The sequence below is a fragment of the Medicago truncatula genome, chromosome 8 (assembly GCF_003473485.1).
Source record: "Medicago truncatula cultivar Jemalong A17 chromosome 8, MtrunA17r5.0-ANR, whole genome shotgun sequence".
NCBI classification, from domain to species: Eukaryota; Viridiplantae; Streptophyta; class Magnoliopsida; order Fabales; family Fabaceae; genus Medicago; species Medicago truncatula.
The window spans coordinates 44,316,567-44,338,345 of NC_053049.1; the positions used below are offsets into that span (position 1 = coordinate 44,316,567).

Below are 21,779 nucleotides of genomic sequence, written 5' to 3' on the forward strand. Positions count from 1 at the left end.
GTCTCGTAGGTGGACATGCATGACGATGAAACACATGATATTGACAAAATTGAAAAGTGACATGCAAGCAATCATTGTTGGAAAATATGTGGGTCGGAGAGGTGTTAGGAGTGGAAATGAAGACATCGATGACAAATAGTTTTAGGAAGATGATGTTGATATGTTTCAAAGCCTACGAATCGTAGAAACAAAATCTAGGGTAGAATGATAGTCCGACCTTCTTTCGGTCCTTCTAAGGAGGATTAAAGGACTACTTGTCCATGGAATCAAGGTGATATCGACAAGTTGCTAAGGAGAATTGGGGTATAAATATTTGGTGAACATACTCAAACATGCATGTGTAAGCAAGTTATTAGTATAATAGGTTTAGAAATATGCAGAAACCAGGTGATATCGACAAGCTACTATGAAGGAGGATTGGTTGTAAGTATCTGGAGAACATACTAAGATATGAGGGTTAGGATGGAAGTTATCAATATAATAGCTTTGGAAATGGACTATTTCTTATTTTATCTATGTCATGAAGAAGATCGCACAAGGGCGTTGGAGGATAAACTATGATTGATTTATGATCACTGCCTCAAAGATGGGAAATTGAGTTCTAATTTCCATTTGAGTAGTGCAACCATATACTGAAAAAGCTATTGTGTGGGTGCAAGTTCTAAATCTACCCATACAATAATACGATGCAAAGGTGTTATACTTTATCAGTAGTCAAATTGGCAAAACCATTAAGATGGAAAGGAACATCTTGTGTTATTAAAGGGAAAATTATGCAGGTTGAGTGCTGAAGTTGAGTTTAACAAGTCATTTTTGGCCATGTTTGAATTGAAGGTACATGTTTATAAAGCGAGGTATGAATGATTCCATATGCTGTGATTTACATGTGGTACATTTGGTCACTATGTTGGAAACCCGAAGAAGAAAAAAATGTATTGTTGCAAATAATGTGCTACATGATGAACAAATTGTCCATGAAGAATGAGAGACAACTAGATGAATAATGATGGTGGGAAGAAAGTGAAAGGACTGCGGGCGCTCGTGTAAAAGCCTAAGAGGCAGCATAGATTGAATGATGGCGGTGGAAAGGGCGGCGTGGCGGTAGAAAAAAAATGTAACATTACCAAGACGAACATATACTTCCGTATTATGGAATCAATTAATGAGGACATTGATATTATGGAATCAATTAACGAGGACGTAAATATTTCAGGATACATTAATGAGAATACCCACACACATAAGGAAAATCCAACTAATTATGCACAAAGTTTGGACGATACCATGCCACTAGACAACTTAATGAACTTAATGCTACAATGCTATATCTATCTTAAAATATAAGATATCTTCACCCACTGGGTCTACAGACATCAACACTAGATATCTTAACCCAGCGGGTCTATGGACATCAACACCATAGCCGTCTCGCTTGTTCAAAAAAAGAAAACACCATAGCCGTCTCAATCATCTATGATGAGGATATAGAGGTTGTTATGGAAATCTCAACCCCGATTTTGAAGGAGGGGAGTGAAGGTGCATGCTCTTAGTTGGTTTTTCATAACCATTTACGCTAATCCCCCAGAATAAGTTAAGAGAAAAGTGTGTACTAAGTTAATTAATTTTGAACTAAGTTAGTTAATATTACGACACTCTTTGTGGATATTTAATTTTGTTTGTTAATGATACCCAATTAAAAAAAGAAAACTTTCTTTAAATATATCATTTTATCTTTTCACTTTTTCCCTGAACAACCAAACACAACGTGCCACATCAGCCAAAAAAATAAAAATAAATAGAGAAGACAAAGTTAAACTCATGTTAATAATTAAAACCCTAAAACAAAGTGTATCAACTCGGAGTCGGAAGTGAACTGAACTCGCCGGAAATCGCAGCGGAATTTGACGCCGGTATCCAGAAAATCATCAAGGTATTCATATCCTTCCCCCCCTACGCGATTTCGCAATTGCGCGATAAAATCGTTGCATGTGAAAATTTCACTAATTGGAACAACCAGATCTGTTGCATTGATTTATTGTAGTTGCCTCTCAAATCAATCTTCAATTTTATTTTCCATCTTTATTTTCCATCAATGCTAGATCTAATTTCATTTTTTTTTTTTTGCTGAATCATTGTGTGAATGTTTTGAATTATTGAAGACTTAATGGGAAAAGAGAATCAATCATCTGCGATGGAAGTCGATGATCCGAAATCAACCAATTCTGATCAGATTGTTCCCAAATTCTCAATTACCGGTTTGCGTCTTCTCCTTCTTTCTACAACAATGCCGTTTCTTTTACTACTGATTAAAAAATGCATTATTCAGCAATGAAACTTTTATGACCGATGTAATTTAACGTTTTAATTTTAAAATTTTACAGTTCTGCAGCTGTTAAAATCGGCACAAATGCAGCATGGTTTACGTCATGGAGATTACACTCGCTATCGGTATGTATTTTTCACCGTCTTTAGAAACGTTATTGATTTAAGCCGTAATACGTTTGAATTCTATAGATTGGTAATAAATGTACTTTTTACCTTGACACTGTAGGAGGTATTGTACAGCTCGATTGAGGAGGTTGTATAAATCTTTGAAATTTACCCACGGTCGTGGCAAGTATACCAAAAGAACCTTAACTGAGTCTAACGTCACTGAAGTAAGGTATGCTTTGTTTACTGTATCTCTCTTTTCTGATGCAAGCTCTCAAATTTTTGTAGTTGCATTAGCTTGAAATTGTGTTATCGAAGAAGGAAAGAGTGTTAGAAAGAATGATTTGTTTCAATTGGCTGTTAGGCTTTACTATCTTCATTACTATCGAATTAAATATGGGTCCGTGTAAGAATTACAGTGACTAGAGCTATATAGTAGTAGGCTAGGGCAAAAGATCCCACAAACATGTGTTTTGCAATCTCTAGAAATTGAAGCACTTGAGATAGGAACAGTTATAAGCACGAGTGGCATTACGTTCACAGTCCATGTAATTGTGGCACCAAAGAAAATGGAATCCACGGGGCAGTGGTCTGATCCCTGTGGATTGTAGATTGTTAAGATGAGTTAGGCTCAATATAAAAACCTATTATGATATCAAAGCCTATCCAAGATCCATTGGACCACCTGTTATCAGCTCACTACGGGCAACTCGGGTCACACACCTGATGTGAAGTCTTGGGCATGGGGGTGTATGTGTTATTAAAAGTCCTGCATTAGATGAGATAAGACCTGATGATGTTTTGTTTGTATGCTGCGGGCAGTCCTCACCTTATAGATTAGGCCAAGTATAAAAGCTCAGTACTGACAAATAAGTAGATCCACTCCTGTCGATCACCCTCCTCAAAGTTATCTTTTCTTTGCCTGCCACACTCTTTACCCATTGCCTGCCACACTCTTTACCCGTCTTCCAACAAACATCCTAACACTGCTTTTGTGATAAGCACTGTTAGGCAAAGTTTTCTGTCTAAGAGTTCAAAGCTGACTGGTGGCTGTTAAATCTTTTATTTGTCGAGTTATAATTTCACTGTTCTCGCTCTTGAGCCACTTTTAGATGTCTTTCTCGGCATTTCTATCACGTGCATTTCATGCATATCATTATCTAAATCTGAAATCTCCCGCCTTGATACGAAAATCATCATTTAGACCTTGGTTTGTCTTTTTCCTTTTTCCTTTTTCTTTTGAAATGTTTTACTATATTTGTGAATTAAAAAAATAAACTTTTCATTTTTCTGGCAAGTTTTCAAATTATCTATACATGTTTAACAGTGGAATTGGAATTTACTTTTGAATTCAGGTTTCTTCATGTGATTCTCTATTCGGCGGAGAGAGCTTGGAGTCATGCCATGGAGAAAAGGCAGCTTCCAAATGGCCCAAATGCATCTCAACGAATCTATCTGATTGGTAGGTTGCGCAAGGCAGTAAAGTGGGCTACTTTGTTTTCGCAATTTTGTGCAGTCAAGGCAGATTCTAGGACATCTTTGGAAGCTGAGGTGAGTCTTTTAATCAGTATTATCAGAGGCATGTGGCAACTGGGAACGATTGTTATTTACATCAAATGGTTTATTGTTAATTTAATGTAGTATTTATTCTTTCTCTCTCTTCTCTGCATTCTATTTCCCACTCCTCTCTTTTGGTAATCTTTTTTTAGTCATAGAAAATCAATTAGCATTTCAAATGCCCATAGTTCTTTTAATATACAGAATAAAATATTTTTATTTGTTCTTTTTGATGCTTTTATAGTTATTGTTGGATTTGTTCCTTTCCGGAATAATCTGATACAACGCATTACATGTTACGAAACCTTTGATACAGAGCATTACAAGTTACAAAACCTTTAAAAAAAAGTTGTAATGAATTAATTAATATATAATAATGTTGAAAATATATTGCATCACATTAGAATAAAAAAGAAAGTTGATTGGTTTTACTTTTGATAATTTACCCTTTTTTGCTTTTTTAGTCTATGGCCGAAAATATGTTTATTTGATAATTTACCCTTTTTTGCTTTTTTAGTCTATGGCCGAAAATATGTTTATTTTGCTGATGAAGCATGGAAATGCCTCTCTTTCATTTGTTCGATGATTTTCAGGCTTATGAGTCCTATATGAAGGGGAGTTTGTTGTTTGAGCAAGATCAGAACTGGGATGTGGCTTTAAAGCACTTCAAAAGTGCTAGGTACATATACTATGTCTCCTTGATTTATAAAATTTGACTTAGAAAAAGGAAGGAAAAAAAAGCAGGAACAAGCTTATGCTTGGTTGGATGAGATCTTTATGTAAAGAAGAATTCAAATCTTTGCCTTTTTGTGCCAAACACTTGTTTATTGTGTAATCTTGCACATCAGCTTTTGTGATGTTTCTGTTATTTTCATTCACCCTGTCGAGTTTTTAACCATGATCCTATTTAATAGGGCTGTATACGAGGAGTTGGGGAAATATGGAGATTTGGATAACCAGGTTTTGTGTCGTGAGCGGGTTGAGGAACTAGAACCGAGTATCAGATACTGCCTTCACAAAATTGGCCAGTCAAATCTACAAGCCTCTGAACTATTAAACATTGGCGATATGGAAGGACCTGCATTAGACCTTTTTAAAGCTAAACTAGAGGTTGGTACAGATTACATTTATATAAATTATTTGAAAAAAAGGGAAAATGGGTAATGTGATATGCACATATTTTTGAATCAGTATATTCAAATGTTTTCTTATGCGAACATGTTGAATCAATTGCTTCTTATTTTGAAAGATAACTTAGTGTTTGTACCAGGCTGCCATGGCTGAGGCAAGATCTCAACAAGCTGCTTCCATGACAGAATTTCATTGGCTTGGCCATAGATTTCCAATATCAAATGCCAAAACAAGGGTTGCCATTTTGAAAGGTTGGTATCTTCTCATAAAAATTAGACGGCTATTAAATTGAAAAAAGAAAAAGGTTATCCATTGACCAAACTTTAAAAAGATGACGTTAACCTCTCACCTTTGCCCCACGTGTATGTAACCACCTAATGGTCTCTTTTGCCCATGCTGTAAAATGGCATTTCTGTTTTGGAATCTTTTTCTTTCCGTGTTTTCTTAAATGAGTTTGCTGTGCTAAATTAATTGCAAATGTTCCTCCTAGACTTGCTCTGATAATTTTGAACTTTGCTTTTCCCTTTGTGGAGGTTAGTGTTGCAAATTATAGACAAACTCTTTCTGATATTAAAAGTATGCCAAAAATGTTGGTTTGTCCCTCTGTTTCTATTATTTTATGTAGATCTGTAGTATATAGTTTGGCTGATGAAATATTATTTCTCTAATCCCTGGACTAGTGGATCTTACTTCTGACTTGTATGCCCTAGGTTGACATCCATAATGCTCCTTTTGGTGTTAAATTGAATTTTACTTTGTAAATGCTAAAAGCCTAAATCCATACACAATATATATTTGTTAATATGGTGTGAAATTATTAACTCATGCGGATGTCAGAGCCAAAAGAAACTAACAATTTTTTTTACAACCCAACTCTTGAATTTGTTGCAATCAATTTTTCTCTGTTTCAATTTACATTGTCAAGATTTAATTGGAAGTAGAATTTCTTATAACAGTTGTGTACAGTTTTTTTTTTTAAAAAAAAAATTGTTTCAAGAAAGTACACTTATCAATTCGAACATGCTATGCAGTATCAAAAGCGGAATTGTTACTGGAGCTGACATTTTATTTGTACATGCACAATATAATCCCTTATGTTGTTTGTGATTCATGAATCATACTACCATTTTTTTTTTCTTTTTTGGATTTTTTTCTTATAATTGTACTTGTTTGTGTGATTTAGCATGTTTTTACTTGCAGCAACTTTTCTTTTTAATGTAGTTCAGCTTTGTTTAGCTTTATGTAGTAATGTTTCTATCTGAATAATTTTATCAGCCCAGGAGCTGGAGAAGGATATCCATGGTCCCTTGGCAGAAAATATTTCAGCAGACAAAAGACTGGTTACTTTTGACAAAATCTTTTCTGCATACCATGATGCTAGAGGCTGTATTCGGGCTGATTTGGTATTGGAAATTACTTGAATTCTCGCTGTTAATTGTGAATCAATAACAACATTTTTACTTGTTAAGCCGAGATTTATATGCTTTTTGCTGTTAAAATTCTTTACAAGGCTGAAATTTTTATGCTTTTTGCTGTTAAAATTCTGTATACAGTTTTTTTGATCTATTTTTATTATTCTGTGCATTTTAGGCTACTGCAGGAAATGCAGAAAGTGTGAAAGATGATTTGAATGGTCTTGATAAGGCTGTCAGTGCTGTCTTGGGAGAAAGAACCATTGAGCGGAACCTTTTGTTGGTCAAGGTTGCAAAAAGTAAACTTGCAAAGCGTAATGATGATAAAAATGAAAAACTCACCAAACCTGAAGAGCTTGTTCGCTTATATGATCTCTTGCTACAGGTTGATATCCATGTTTTGTTTGTGAACTTGCATTATTGAACACATTTCTGTGTAAAGATCCTCAAAGCTGCTGTTTTTTTTTTCCTGTAACATTAGCTTCTAAAATGAAATGATAATTTGTATGTATAATATATTTCGCAGAATACATCTGATCTATCTGATTTGGTCAGTTCTGGAAGGGACCAAAAGCCAGAAGAAGTTAGCTTTGCTGAAGAGTGTTCATGCAAAAGTTTGGCTTTTCGAGCAGAAAGGTTCTCTTGCTGGAGCAATTTTCTTTCCTGATCTTAGAGATATCCCTTCTTTATTTGCTTCCTAAATGCACTGCACATGCATGCTTACCCATATTATTTTCAGCTTTTTCTGGAAACCAAGTTTTTTAACTTTCTTCTGTAAAATTAATATTTGTATACCGATAGCATTAAGGAAAGTTCATCATAACATGTCATAGATATTTACAGACAGTTTGCGTTCTCCCATCTTTAGAGTTTTCTATTTTAATCTTTTACCAGATGATGATTATAGGGAAACCTAGTATGTAAAGCTCCCATCAGTTCACGGTTGAGTTTATGGAAAGGTCAAACCCATTGTGTCATCTCTTATTGGATGAATAGAGTCGGGGATAAATGTTAAAGTGGTTTACTTATCACTTAGCTCTAACATATGCAAATATTATCTTTATTGTTTTGCTAATGCCTTGATGTTTGCGAAAACAAGATCAAATTTTTGTCCCCTCTCATAGGGCCCCTAGGAAGGGGAAATTGAGCGGTAGTTGGTGATTACTGTGGTGCCTGCTGGCAGTATAACCATATCTGTTTCTGGCCTTTAAAGAGATGTTGCCACCTAAACTAAAGGTATACATGCTTATGACTTATGTGCAGGTGCTTTTATGTTGCAAAGTCATACAGTGTGGCTGGAAAGAGGGCTGAAGCATATGCTTTGTACTGCCGTGCTCGCAGTTTAGCTGAAGATGCCTTAGGAAAGCTTCAAAAGTTAGAAGGCAATAGTAAGGTAATTTTAGTTATTTTTTAAGATCAGATGGTAGTATTAATTTCTGTGTTTGATAATTTTTCAAATGATTTTTTGGTCTTATATGTGCACTGAAATTTGCTTCGCTTCATTTGCCATCCTAACTTGTATAAAATGGAAACACTTGATAGATCCTGAAGTTGAGTGTGAAATCAGTTGTTGTTGACTGGGAGGAACCAAACAAAGGCCTTTTATATTATGATCTCCTTCAACCAGGCGTGTAGACCCAAAGATGGTAATCTATTGGGCCTGACAGATCAGATGAGATCTTTGGACATTCTAATTTCACACTAACAACTTCAGGGTCTGCAGTGTTTTCGCGATATGGAAGTTTATTCCTTCCCTTTGTTTCTTATAATCTTCTAAATTTAGAATTTGATTGAAACTTTTGCTGAGTAAATGACAGTTGTTTTAGATTTATATTTATTAATTTTTATATGAAAGCTCGTATTTGATTTTATTGCTATATTTATTAATTTTTATATGAAAGCTCGTATTTGATTTTATTGCTATTGATTGTATTTTCTTCTGATTTTTATTTCTTTTCCTTTTCCTTTTCGATTTGGCAGACTATGGTGAAAGAATTAGAGGTCTTGTGCAATGAATGCCGTTCTAACAGTTGTATAGAACATGCATTGGGGATCATGGAGGAGAAGAGGACTCAAGAGAATATCTCCGAAGGGATCTCCAATATATCATTGACCGGAGCTGAGCGGGTACGTAATTTTCTATTTCTCCTATGCTATTTTTTTGAGCGGGAAGTTGCGACTTTTTTTACTCTTGAATCTGTCTTGCCTCTGTAGACAATAATAGCATCTGCATGAACATTTATTGATATATTCTGACATGTAATCCTATCTGTTTCAGTTGGAGAAATTCCTATTGGAGAAACTTGATGTTTATGAGTCTGCTGTGGGTGATTCAAACGTGAAATCTGCACCCCGCATTGCTCCCTTCCCCCCAGCTTTCCAGGCAATTGCCCGTAACCCGATTGTGCTGGACCTTGCGTATAACACTATCGAATTCCCAGATATTCAAAGTAGGATGAAGAAGGACAAAAGAGCAAAGGGTGGCTTTATAAGCAGAATTTTTGGATGAGCATATTTGATTCAGTGTTGGGTTATTTAAAATGAAAATTTCTTGAAAACCGATGACGCGGGTTCCTTTGTTGAGAATTATGAGATGATATACAAATTTTGAGTTGTCTAGAGATATTTGGAAATTTACAGCGGAGAGATATTTAAAAACTGATGACGTGGGTTCCTTTTTTTTGTTGAAAAGTACAGTATATTTTCATAAATTATATTTGGTCCCCAGTTTTGAACATTGATTAGGAGTCGCCTTTATATATATTTTTTTTGGGTACAATAGTTGCCTTTGTAGTTTTAATTGACGAGGGATAACATGTGGTTTAATATGCAAATATCTTTTCCAACTCAGCTCGAAATCGGTGAGAAAAACTGAGCAGCTTTGCCATGCTATAACATCAGAGTCACTTGTAGTTCTTGTTCCTATTTCTTACTGGTGTAATTCTTAATTTATAGTCCATTGCAGTTTTGTCTCACCAATTTGCTTCTGCTGTACCAGTGCACCAGTGCACCAAGGGTGCGATTGGAATCTGTTAAAAAAAAACACAAATATACCAGCCTTTTCGGGCAATTTGTCTGAAATTTCGCTGTAATATTAAGCACCCATTCTACGTATTAGTTACTATATCAATGTGTTTTTATAATATTTTCTCATGCTGTCAACGAGACTTCGCCTATGTTTCTATTGGCGGTGGATTTGTTGTGAACGTGCGTTTGGAGAGATCTTACAATTTGTAGCTTCTCTGTTAGTGGTGAAACGCAAAAACAAACACATACTTCATCTCCTAATCTTCATCTGTTTCCACTTTTTCCGTATATATTCCATTCAAGCAGTGTAGATTTGAACTATGAATGAATATACAAAAGAATAATACTTAGCAAAAGCCTTAAAAAAATAAATATAGCTACTTATTAATTAATTTATTGTAGGTTGGTTTTGGTCCCCAGCACAAAAAAGCAGACAAGAGGAATTCCTCAAGCAACCTACCTTATATATCTTGTGTTATTTTCGATCATTGTACAGTTCCGTCAAGAAGATACCAACATTGTTTAGTACAAAATAGAAGATAATAAGTTCAAGGAAAAGAACGAACTCTGAAATGATCAAAACCTTTTGAAAGCTCCAACACCAGCAGCAACAGCTCACCTTACATACGAAAGTGAAGTTGTCTACTACACCATTTTTCAAAGATGCAATGAAGGCAGCATCAATGAATAATTCTGCAGGTATTAATTTTTTTACAGCTAAATGTTGGAACTTTTTCTTTCAAAAAAAATGTTGGAACTTTTTACGCTGTAAATATATCATAATTAATTGTGCCTTGTGGGCGTATTGACTTTTCCGTTTTGATAAAATTGTGGGAGAATTGACTTAATAAAATTGCAACGCATAAGAATCAATTATTTTATTTTCTTGAATGGAAGAATCAATTATTATTTTTTTGAAGAAGGAAGAATCAATTATTTTTTTATATGATTTAATTCATATACATTATTAATGTAAATATTTTTTATATTGTCAATCAATTGTAATCGTTGAATTATTAAAATCGCATGATTTTAGTTCTTTCTTTTTTTTTCGGTGGAAAGAAATAACTAATTCTAAAATCACACATATAATTTGATTACAATTAATTGTAATTTGGTGACAAAGTAAAACGTTCTATAATTTCGTTTTTTTTGTTGAAACTGTATAAAAATCAAACTTTTGTTCATGTATAATTTCGTTGCCTAAAAGTTGTATAACTAGGTTTTATTTATGCTTAATGATATTTTTATTCTCTCTAGTTTTGTCTGCTGTGCAGGTTTGGTTCTTCTAGATTGTTTGGAATCAAATAAGTTCATCTATTTATTAAAGAATTAAGTGACTGCATGTTGTGCAGTTTTAGTTCGTCAATATTTTTGGAGTCAACTAAGTTCATCTATTAAAAATCTATGCAATCTATTATTGTCAATATTTTTACATAAACCCTTAGGGTATGTTTGTTTCAAGTTATAATTGTTGATTCCCGGAAATAAAATGATAGAAATGTATATGTTTATGTTTGTTATAAGTTTACTAAAATTTATTCTTTGATATAAAATGTTTCTGGGAATAGAAAAAAAATTTCAAGGAAAAAGGTGGGAATAAATTCATAAATAGTTTACCTATTATAATCCCTATTTTTATGGTTCCTAGGAATATTATAAAGTTAACCAAACATATTTTTCCTAAATTCCTTAGAATAAAATTCCCATCTTTATATTCCAAAGAATATTATTCCTAGGAATAAATTTGGTAAACTTGAAGCAAACAAACCCTTAGACTTAATTTTTTACTAAAATGTTAATTTCATATATGTGATGATTTTTTTGACAGAGTATATAAATAAACTTTATAGTATCAAAAATAAAATTTATACAAAAATTTAAAGCGATGTGACATTATGGTCTGAATATGAAAATTTTGAAACTCTTAAACATTTTGATCGGTTAGTTCTAGAAGGTTGTTTTGGTTTAAAGTATTGAAGCGAAAACGACAGCGTTTGTGTTGGAGAGGAGAGAGGAGAGAGGAGAGAGAAAAGGAAAAGGCGGGTAAAAATTGATTGATGAGAGGTAGCGATGGACATTAAATATCGCAAGCAACCATCGTTAACCGTCTCGTCTCTTTTTCTTCATTCTCTCATTGATTTCTCTTTCTCTTTCTCTTTCTCTTCAGAAGAAGAATTTTGATTATATTAAAAAAATGCATTTCTCAAATCTAGATGACACTCCTATGTTCCGCCAACAGGTTCTTATCACAATTTCTGATTCTTCATCTCGTTATTCATTGATGATTAATTTATAAATAAAATCATGAATGAATGAATGAATTGATTGATGCAGCTGCTATGCTTGGAGGAAAGTGCAGAATCATTACGCCTTAGAAGCTGCAAGTTCTACAAAGGATGCCGAAAATACACGTACCTAACGTTTTCCTTCATTAATCATTTCAATTTCCCACTCTTTTTTTTTTTCTTTCTTAATTTACACTACTTACTTACTTTTCTTAGGGAAGGGCTTGGAGAGTCATATGACGGGGACATTGCATTTATAAGTTCCCTTGATAGTTTTGGAGGAGGCCATACTGATCCTCATTTCGTTGCATTGGGAGGTAAGCCATATAATCCGTTTAATTAAACATTATCCTTTCTCTTCATTTTAATATATTTTGTTTTCACTACTCCCAGGACCTGTAATGAACAAATTTACCATTGCTTTGAGAGAAATCACTACATACAAGGAACTTCTTCGCTCACAGGTAATCATTATCTATTGAACTTTTATTTCTCAATTGATATTGCTATGCTGACTGTACTTAATATGGCTTCTTAGGTAGACCACATGATTGATGACCGCCTATTACAAATTGTCAATGTTGACATCAATGAAGTCAAGGTATGCTTTTAGATGGTTTATACTTTGCTGTGTTTGTTCGTATACATTAAGCCTATGGAATGTTAAGGTTTCATACTTTATATGGCCTAGCTCCAATATATTCGATTCTCAAGTGGTTAATGCACAGCTTTTGGTTTTGGACAAGTTTTTTCAATTGTATTTACCACAATGTGGTATCTCATATGAAACGAAATTATCATATTCAGTTGTGCTATTACAGTCGGATAGATAACTAATTTGTGCAGCAAGGAACTCCTTAAATAATCAATTTAATTAGGACTAGGAGCATGTGAGTATATGGAAAAGACTAAACAAAATAATTAAACTCAATCTTTTGCAATACAGTTAAATATATGAAGTAATATAGATCAATATAGAGAGCGTGATATGTGCAGCCAATACACACATTTTCCTACAAATAGCTTGATGATAGCTAAGGACAACGATGAAAAACTATAGATCAAACCGTTAAAAGAGATTTAGATGTAAATACACATCTCTAAAATAAAGATATGATAGGGAATTACGTTGTTTGGTCAGGGTGATACTATAGCACAACAGACAAAGAATGTTCCAGGTACTTAGAGTGTAATCCAAGATCTTTTCGACTAAAGGTAAATCCATTAATAACTCTATGATTAAGGTCTCTTATTGGCCTAATAGCTTGAAACACTTAGTTATGAATAACTAAGCTAAGTACTTCCAAAATTTCATTATGTTTACCTTCAGGATACCCTAGATCTAGAATCTTATTTTGCTTCTAATTTGAATCCTAAGCACTCCTTACAATCGGATGAAAGAGCATAGTGTTGTGTATGACTCATATTTACTGATAAGTGGTCAGTCACTCAAGCGTAGCGAAGCAAAGAGAGTGGAGCTGAAAGCATAACGAAGGAAGTGGAGCGAGTGACAAACTTGTAATCTGGACTGTAGTAATTTGTAACCCTAAGCTTACTTAATAGACATCACAATAGCTACTCTGCTGTCGAAGACATAGGACAATTGGCTGGCCTCTGTGATCAATCGGCTGCGCTCTTGTGTGTGTTTTATTCATTTTCTTTAAATCTGGATTTTCTGTTCAAACACATAGCTAATATTATTTTGGGGAAAACATCACTATCATAAGACTACTCCTAGTGAAAATGACCATTGTTCAGTTTTAAAGATGGCCACTCTTTAGCCTGATTTTTTATGTCAGTAACACATTCAAATTTCACATTTGTATGACTGGTATAAGTATATCTTTTATTTTTCCCTTCTAACAGTTCAAGCAACGCTTGCAGGAAGCTCGTAAGCGTTTTGACAAAGCTGCCCTTGTCTATGACCAGGTACTTATTGTGAAAAGATTTCAGAGGGTGATGAACTCTTCATCCATAGATTTACTTTCCTTCTGTTACACACGTTTAGTTTGAGCTGTATTTACTGAATCAGAAACCCATTTTGATGTAATTGCAATTCTCTTGTGGTATAATCAACTGCCCACAAGATTCATGGAGTTTCTACTTTGGGAAATTTCTAGCATTTAAATTAATTTGAGTTTGTAGTACTTTGGAAGGAGTGTGTGTTTCTGTTTCTAGTGTAGTGCTGCTGAAAGGTCACCCACATATTTTATTTTTTCTAACACAAGCAATGTGGATTTTCTGATACAGGCACGTGAAAAGTTTATGTCACTGAGAAAAAGCACTAAGATTGATATTGCCACCGTCATAGAAGAGGTATTTCCGGTAGCTTTTCTTTGGCTTTTCTAATTCATAAGTTAATCCAATAGCTTGTTTGAGTTACTATTATTCTTTTGAATCTAATTTGGTATAGTGACATTCCAGGAATTGAAGAATGCAAGAACGTCGTTTGAGGAAGCCCGTTTCAGTCTGGTATTTTAATTGCACAGGATATGCTCCTCTGAATAAAAGATGTATATCATTAGGTCTTATACATAACATATTTCATGACCTAGGTTGGTGCTCTTAATAACATTGAGGTCAAGAAGAGATTTGAGTTTTTAGAGGTTGTCACTGGAATTATGGATGCCCATCTTCGATACTTTCAGCAGGCATATGACAATCACATAAATGGCTCTTTTCCATATGTAGTATTGCACTTATGCTATATATATCTGAAAACTCTTTCTCTTGCAGGGATATCAGCTACTGAATCAGATGGAACCTTTCATTAGTGAGGTTTTGCTCTTATCTCTATTTTTGCTTGATATTACACAGTTCTTTTCACAGAAAAGTATATATAATTTTCTATTGATTTTTCTAAAATTATAAACCAAGGGGGATCAAGCAGCTGAAACATAGTTAATTTATCTACCATCTGACTATTGGGTTAGTAACTTAGCAAAACACGTTTGAAATTGCTGGTGTAGCGTACTTAAAAACCACCCGTTAACCCCAGTGACATGTTTGCTTCCAAGCATATTGTTATTTCTGTGTGTGTGTAATCAGATCGCACAACATGTATTTTTAATAGTGTTACAATAAATACATTGAATAAGCACTAACCTAGGAAGTTGTATAATACTAGGAATATTAATAATCAATCTACAAATTCTTAATTCTAGCACATAATAAAATTTTGGCTTGAAATTTTAATTGGCTTTTTCAATATGTTGATTGAATGTAATATCTTTTTCCTGTCTGCAAGGCACCTTTTTTTGTTGTCTTAGAAATTAATTTCTATAGCATTAATTAATATTTATAGTCAATTTAGTGGTTAAAATGAGAAACTATTAAGACCTGATAGTCTTTCATGTGAGCCACAATATTACTCTAAGCGTGGGCATTACTAACTGTGAAGTTTGTGAACTATTTTTTCTCAACCTGGTGTTTAAGAAGTAAGGGGTAGAATGCTTAAATATCTGACTAAGCAAGCTATGTTGCAGGTTTTGGATTATGTACAACAGTCAAAAGAAAATTTCGATAAGGACCAGATTTTACTTTATAAAAAAATGCAAGAATACAAAAAACAAGTTTATCAAGATAGTAGGCTGTCCTTGAATGGCCCTAATGGCTCTCCTAGTGGAGACTCTGCACATCCCTTTTCTAGGATATCAAATGAAGTAGTAGATGTTGTAAAGGAATCTGCCGCAAATGGAAAGGTACTCATTTCCCTCTTTCTCTGAGAATATGTAGCACTTAATTTTACAACTTTTCAATTTTGACTTCTGTTACTGGCCAAAACAATAGTCATTTGTTCATCTCGTGGACAAAGTTTAGGTTCAAATCATTCGACAAGGATATCTTTCAAAGCGATCTTCCAATTTGAGAGCTGACTGGAAAAGAAGGTATTTTGTTCTTGATAGTCGAGGAATGTTGTACTACTACCGCAAACCATGCACTGTGTCATATGTGAGTCGGCAACTGTACTCAAACTTTCAACACACTAAACCAGATGATGTGTATTCTTATTAAATGCTGAGCATTCTGTTTCAGGGCAGCAATCCATCTTCTCCAAGGAAGAATAGTCCCACTGACAATGGTTCTGGGCTTCTGGGTCGATGGCTTTCTTCTCATTACCATGGGGGTGTCCATGATGAAAGATCTGTAGCACGTCATACTGTAAACCTGCTAACATCAACTATAAAGGTTGATGCAGATCAGTCTGATTTAAGATTTTGCTTCAGAATAATTTCTCCATCAAAGAACTATACATTGCAGGTATTTATTCTTAAAATTTATCAATGCATAGTTAGTCCTTTATTGTTACTTATATGACACTAAGGAAATCAAATCAGGCAGAAAATGCAGTGGACCAGATGGATTGGATGGAAAAGATAAATGGAGTAATTGCCTCCTTGTTGAGTGTCCAGACACTAGGATCTGTACGTAATATATTTATTTTTTAAAAATACATATTTGATCTCCATTCTAATTTTGATTGCTATGATTATAAAATAATTATGTGACAGCCTCTATCAGCTAAGTCAGAAAATGGTGATGCTTACTTTGCCGACATGAGTTCTCTAGATGAAGATCACACTGAGGTCAAAAGGTCTTCATACAAGAGTTTCTCCCCTAGGAACCACTTACGTGCATCTAAAAGTATGCAGTTGCAAAAACACAGTATAAGAAATGAAAAACCTATTGATGTTCTTAGAAAGGTGAACGGGAATGACAAATGCGCTGATTGTGGTAAACCTGAACCAGACTGGGCATCTTTAAACCTCGGCATCCTTATATGTATTGAATGCTCTGGTGTTCATCGTAATCTTGGAGTGCATATATCAAAAGTAAGTGTTTGAGGTGACACATTACTCTTAGCCTTCAATGTTGTAGATGGTTTATATCTAGTCAACTTTTACTGAATAAAAGCTAAAACAGGGTTAATGTCGTAGACACCACATTTGGACTCATTTTATATCTTTAAGCTTAGCGAGTCCCATTGCTGCCAAATTTTAAGACAATTTTTTTTTTATTTGAATTTCTTTTTAAAGACAATTTGATTACAATTGACCGATCAAAACTTAATAAGAACAAGTCGGTTTTACACAGTTCCACCAAAACGGTTTTACATTGCATGCCGTGATATTTTTTGACAATTTCCTTGTATTTTTAGTGGTAAACAGTATGAACAGTAGGTAAAGAACTATTTCTAAGTTTTCCAAAACAAAATCCTTTTTGTTTTAATTTTCACTTTTGTTTCTAAGGTAGAAAATATTTTGGCAGGTACGATCGCTGACACTTGATGTGAAAGTCTGGGACCACTCTGTCTTAAGTATGTTTGAGTCCCTGGGCAATCATTTTGCCAACTCAGTTTGGGAGGAGCTATTATGTTCAAGTAGTACTTTGCAAGACGTTGACACCTCTGTTGGGTAAGAATTGCAAAACTTGATGAGATTATCTCTTTGAACTTATGCTAATATGCACTTTGCGATGTAGTTCATGCAAGGAAAACAGAGACAACCCATTTCATGCAAGAAAACCAAAACATGATGATTCTATTTCATTAAAGGAAAAGTTCATTCATGCAAAGGTAAATCTTCGAGAACTTTATGTTTCTTTTGCCGTGTTTAGAAAAATGAAGGAAGCTTGAATCCTTCTAATAGGAACCAGATAGACAAAAGTAGATGAAGAAGAAATAGTACTCTCTATATTGAAGGAACTATCAAACAGAGGAAGAATCATCTCTGCCATATGTTGCTGAAACTGTAAAACTAAGATAACAATGGAATAGTACCATAAAGGGGTGGAGTCAGTTGTTAATGAGAGCAAAAATAGAAAGAAAAAAAAGTTATAATGATTAATCGTTGTGAACAATTTAATATTTATGTTTCTTTTTATCGCTTTAATTCTCTTTAACTGAAGGACATTTTGGGTCTCAGTTGTACCAAATCTCTCTGGGGACTACTTGATCTCAAATCAAATCCCAGCCAAGCCAATTTACGTACAATTTAGCCTGTCATGCCCCTTTCTTACAGTGCAAAATCATGTCTGAAACCCCAAATGCATTTTGATAATGGGATTATAAAATGCTTATACTGAATATTTGGTAACTTTGTTATTTCTTATTTTAAAATAGGTTTACCTTTTTTCCCGTTATTACTTATTAATGATTTCTAGCATTTAGTAGCATTCTTATTCTCGAATTATTACCTTGTAGAAGTTTAACATACTGGAGACAGAACTTAATAGTTTCTACTTATTGCAGTATGCTGAGAAAATATTTATTTGCCGGACAGAGAAAAATCTTGCACAACAGATGTTAAAAAGCATCTGTGCCAATGACAAGAAGGCAGCATACCAGCACATTGTCAAATCAGGTATGGATGTCAATACCATCAGTAGGCAAGCATTTTCAGGTACGTCTTCTTGCCCCAGTTAATCTCTGCTCCAAAAAAGTTTTTGACGTTGAAAACCCAGGAAGTCCTCAAAGAATTAGTTATTGTGCAGGTGACTCTTTCAATGCGGCTTCTTTGATTAATTCAAACATTTCATCTGAAAATGAGAGTCAATTGACTGACGACATACAAAATGGTTCTAGTGCGATTCACCTGGCTTGCCTAACAAGTGATGCCGGCATGGTGGATCTGCTCATACAGCATGGAGCAGATATAAACGCTTGCGATTCAAGAGGCCAGACACCACTACATTACTGTATTATCAGAAGGAAGCCTGCAGCTGCAAAAGTGCTTCTTACGAGGTATCGTAGACATTTTCAACCATTGTATTATATGCCTGAACTCACCTTATGTGATCAAATAATTACTCCCTCCGTTTCAAAGTATATGTCACAGTCAACCACTGCACACGTGCCAATACACAATTTTGACCATTAATGTTTGTAATTATCTATAATAAAAAATTATAAAAATTTGATATTTTGAAAATATTCATCGAGATAAATCAAACAACAACTTACCTGCTAACATTTGTATTTATATATTAGTCAAAAAATATGTTCAAAGTAAGTTGGATGAATAGTGCACATTTTAAAATTACGACATGTATTTAGAAATAGAGGGAGTAGTAATTAATGACCCATTTGCTTTGTAAACTAGAGAAACTTTTGGTGTTATCTTACATACATGTTAGACATGAGTACGTGAAGAACTTTGTAAAATTTGAACTGTTAATGCATTCTTCTAAATACACATTAAAATGATAAATACATTTATTACTACTCTTTTCTTCATTTCCACGTATTGGAATAGTAGTACTTCCAACTTGCTTGGAACAGTGGCATTCTTCCAAATACACATTAAAAATGATAAATACGTTTATGCTGAAAAACAATTTTTCAATGATTTAATTCTGTTTATGTCATTTCTGAACTTCTACTGTCATTTCATTGGGTAATGATATACTATTTTTGTAGTTTGCTGTTGCAATGTGTTTTCCCTTTTTTTTCTTGTTTTATTATGGAAGTAGAGAGAGTGTGGCTGTAGTTCATTATTGTCACGTTGTACACTAGTGGATTGAAACATCTTCCAGTTAATGAGGTTTATAATTGACCGTGAATGAATTTGCTTTATCACAATACCACGATAAATGTTGCATTTAGATATTAAACATGTCATGGAAATTTTCCTCATTCATACATTATCTCATAAGCTGTTTCATGGTTTATTTTTTCTGGTATACTTGGAAAAATTTACTGAGTTGTCAATCATTTTTACAGGGGGGCCAATCCACATGTAGCTGACAAAGAAGGCAACACTCCTCTAAAACTTGCATCAGAAACTGACTGTGTTGGCAATGAAATTCTCACTCTCTTGGAAAAAAGATGACAATGCCCAAAAACAATTACTATAAGCAATCATTAAATCCATGTACCAGATTGAAAACCAGCGGTTAGTGACTTGCATGGAGAGAAGAAGGGGGCTGAAGCTGGTGGGGTTGGTTTTATTGGGTCATGTTGTATAGCAACTATCTTATTAATTTCAGGATGTGATGTGCTGATCATGGATGGGACTTCCCATCTATGCCAACGTTCAATTTTGCAGCCTCCATCCTCTATAGTATATTTGTAGGACCCTGGATGATCATGGTCATGGATTACAAGGATTTTACAATACTTTGACAAACAAAAGGATTGTATCTAGTAAGTTATTTAACAAGGTGTTAGTTCATCCCAAAAATATCTTAAACACAACACTTTTGTGGGCTCCGTTTACTTAAACACAGCACAGATTGGTTGGTCCATTGATGTACGCGAGATCGGGAAACTTGAACACATGATAAAATTATACAGAAAAATCTAAAAGTTCAAAGAAGTATTAAATCATAGAAAATGAGATTAGAGTATAAACCATAAACGTAGTTGGGTAAGAATTGTTCGGCTTAAAAACAAATTAACAGAGGAAATTGTTAAACTTCAAAATGATTGATGTAATAACCTCTATCCCAATAACAAAACACAAATATCAACCACAACAAGCATGCCAAATTTTTCTATAATTCACCAGCAAAACTAGTGTAGATTCTTGAAAACAAAGGAAAGCTTGTTTTATTTTTATCTAATTCTATGATGCCAAAAGAAAAAAGGAAGCAGTAGTTTGAACATGAGAGAAAGCACAACAACAAAGTAACATACAACTGTAAAGAAGTAACCTATGAAAGTAGTACTATGACTACCTTTCCATAAGTTCTCTAATAATGTGGGAGTAACGGCATCTGAATATATGATAAATTATGACAATGATGAAGTTGAAGTGTTGATGGATGAAGGATTCTCTCTGTATAATGTGGAAATGGAATGAGCAATGAGTTTAATTTATGAGTGATGAGTGAGGGAACTCGTGAAAAGAGGATGAACATTCTCTGTTTTTGTGAGCTACATACTAGTATACTCACGGAAAGAAATCAATTTTTATTTCAATTGACAATATTTTATTTTATTACTTCAAAATTACTTTTTTTTTTTTATCAAATGAAAGTTTACATCCGGAAGACATCATAAAATTAGAAATGATATTAGAGTATGAAGTAGTTGGGTAAGAATTGTTCAACTTCAAAATATTTCAAAGAGAGGAAATTATTCAACTTCAAAACAATTGAATTAATAGCCCTTGTCCAAATTCCCTAACAAAACACAAGTATCAACCACAACAAACATGTCCAATTTTTCAGTTTTTATAATCAAGTATCAAATGCAAGTTCATAGGAATTGAACTAAAACAATTGACATACACTACAAAGCCATGAATAGCATATTTCCCACCAAAATTACTCAGAGAACTATGATCCACAAATAAATCAATTCACCAACTAAATCTCCATAAACTAGTGAAAGTTATTCATGAAAATGAATTAAAAAAAACCTGTTCCATTTTTATATAACTCTATAATGCCAAACAAATGGAAGATGGAAGTAAGTAGTTTGAACATGAGAGAAAGCACAACAACAAAATCAGATACAACTGTGATGAAGTAACCTATGAAAGTAGTACTATTACTCTCTCTTGCCTTTGTATTTTCTATGGATCTTTCTATTGTTAACAAAGAAAGGATAATAGTAGCAATAACACGTGTGATAACAATTGGAATATCACAAGCTCATTTATGCCAACATATTGTAACTAATTAAGATCTCACAATTGTTACAAGCTTCTTTGTATTTTCCTTGGATCTTACTATAAAGGATAATAGTGGCGGCAGCATGTGTCAATAAACGTGGATCATTTTATGGCTCATGTTGGATTATAGTTTTTCATCTTGAACAGTGACACAGTTTTGAAAACTTCATATGGTAACACTTGGCTAATTGTCGATCTTAACATGAAAACGATTGTGAATATGATAAGCACAGATAATTTACACACACACCTCGATTCTATGTTTAACCTAGCACCAATTAGGACCCAATGTTACTGCAGGCCATTGAGAGTATTTG

At 34.0% G+C, this 21,779-nt stretch overlaps 1 protein-coding gene and 1 pseudogene across 1 annotated transcript; both read left to right on the forward strand.

Moving 5' to 3' along the window:
* The first annotated feature begins 1,772 nt into the window (after positions 1–1,772).
* Positions 1,773–9,455, forward strand: LOC11442989 (signal recognition particle subunit SRP68). The gene is made up of 14 exons (XM_003630542.4): positions 1,773–1,930; positions 2,160–2,255; positions 2,382–2,448; positions 2,552–2,662; positions 3,786–3,981; positions 4,581–4,666; positions 4,902–5,097; positions 5,258–5,369; positions 6,394–6,521; positions 6,709–6,915; positions 7,057–7,166; positions 7,794–7,923; positions 8,511–8,657; positions 8,809–9,455. Exons 2-14 carry the CDS (start codon positions 2,165–2,167, stop codon positions 9,037–9,039), a joined length of 1,812 nt encoding a protein of 603 aa, XP_003630590.1. The 5' UTR covers positions 1,773–1,930; positions 2,160–2,164; the 3' UTR covers positions 9,040–9,455.
* Positions 9,456–11,561: 2,106 nt separating this feature from the next.
* Positions 11,562–20,041, forward strand: LOC11435626 (ADP-ribosylation factor GTPase-activating protein AGD3-like; annotated as a pseudogene).
* The last annotated feature ends 1,738 nt before the right edge of the window (positions 20,042–21,779 follow it).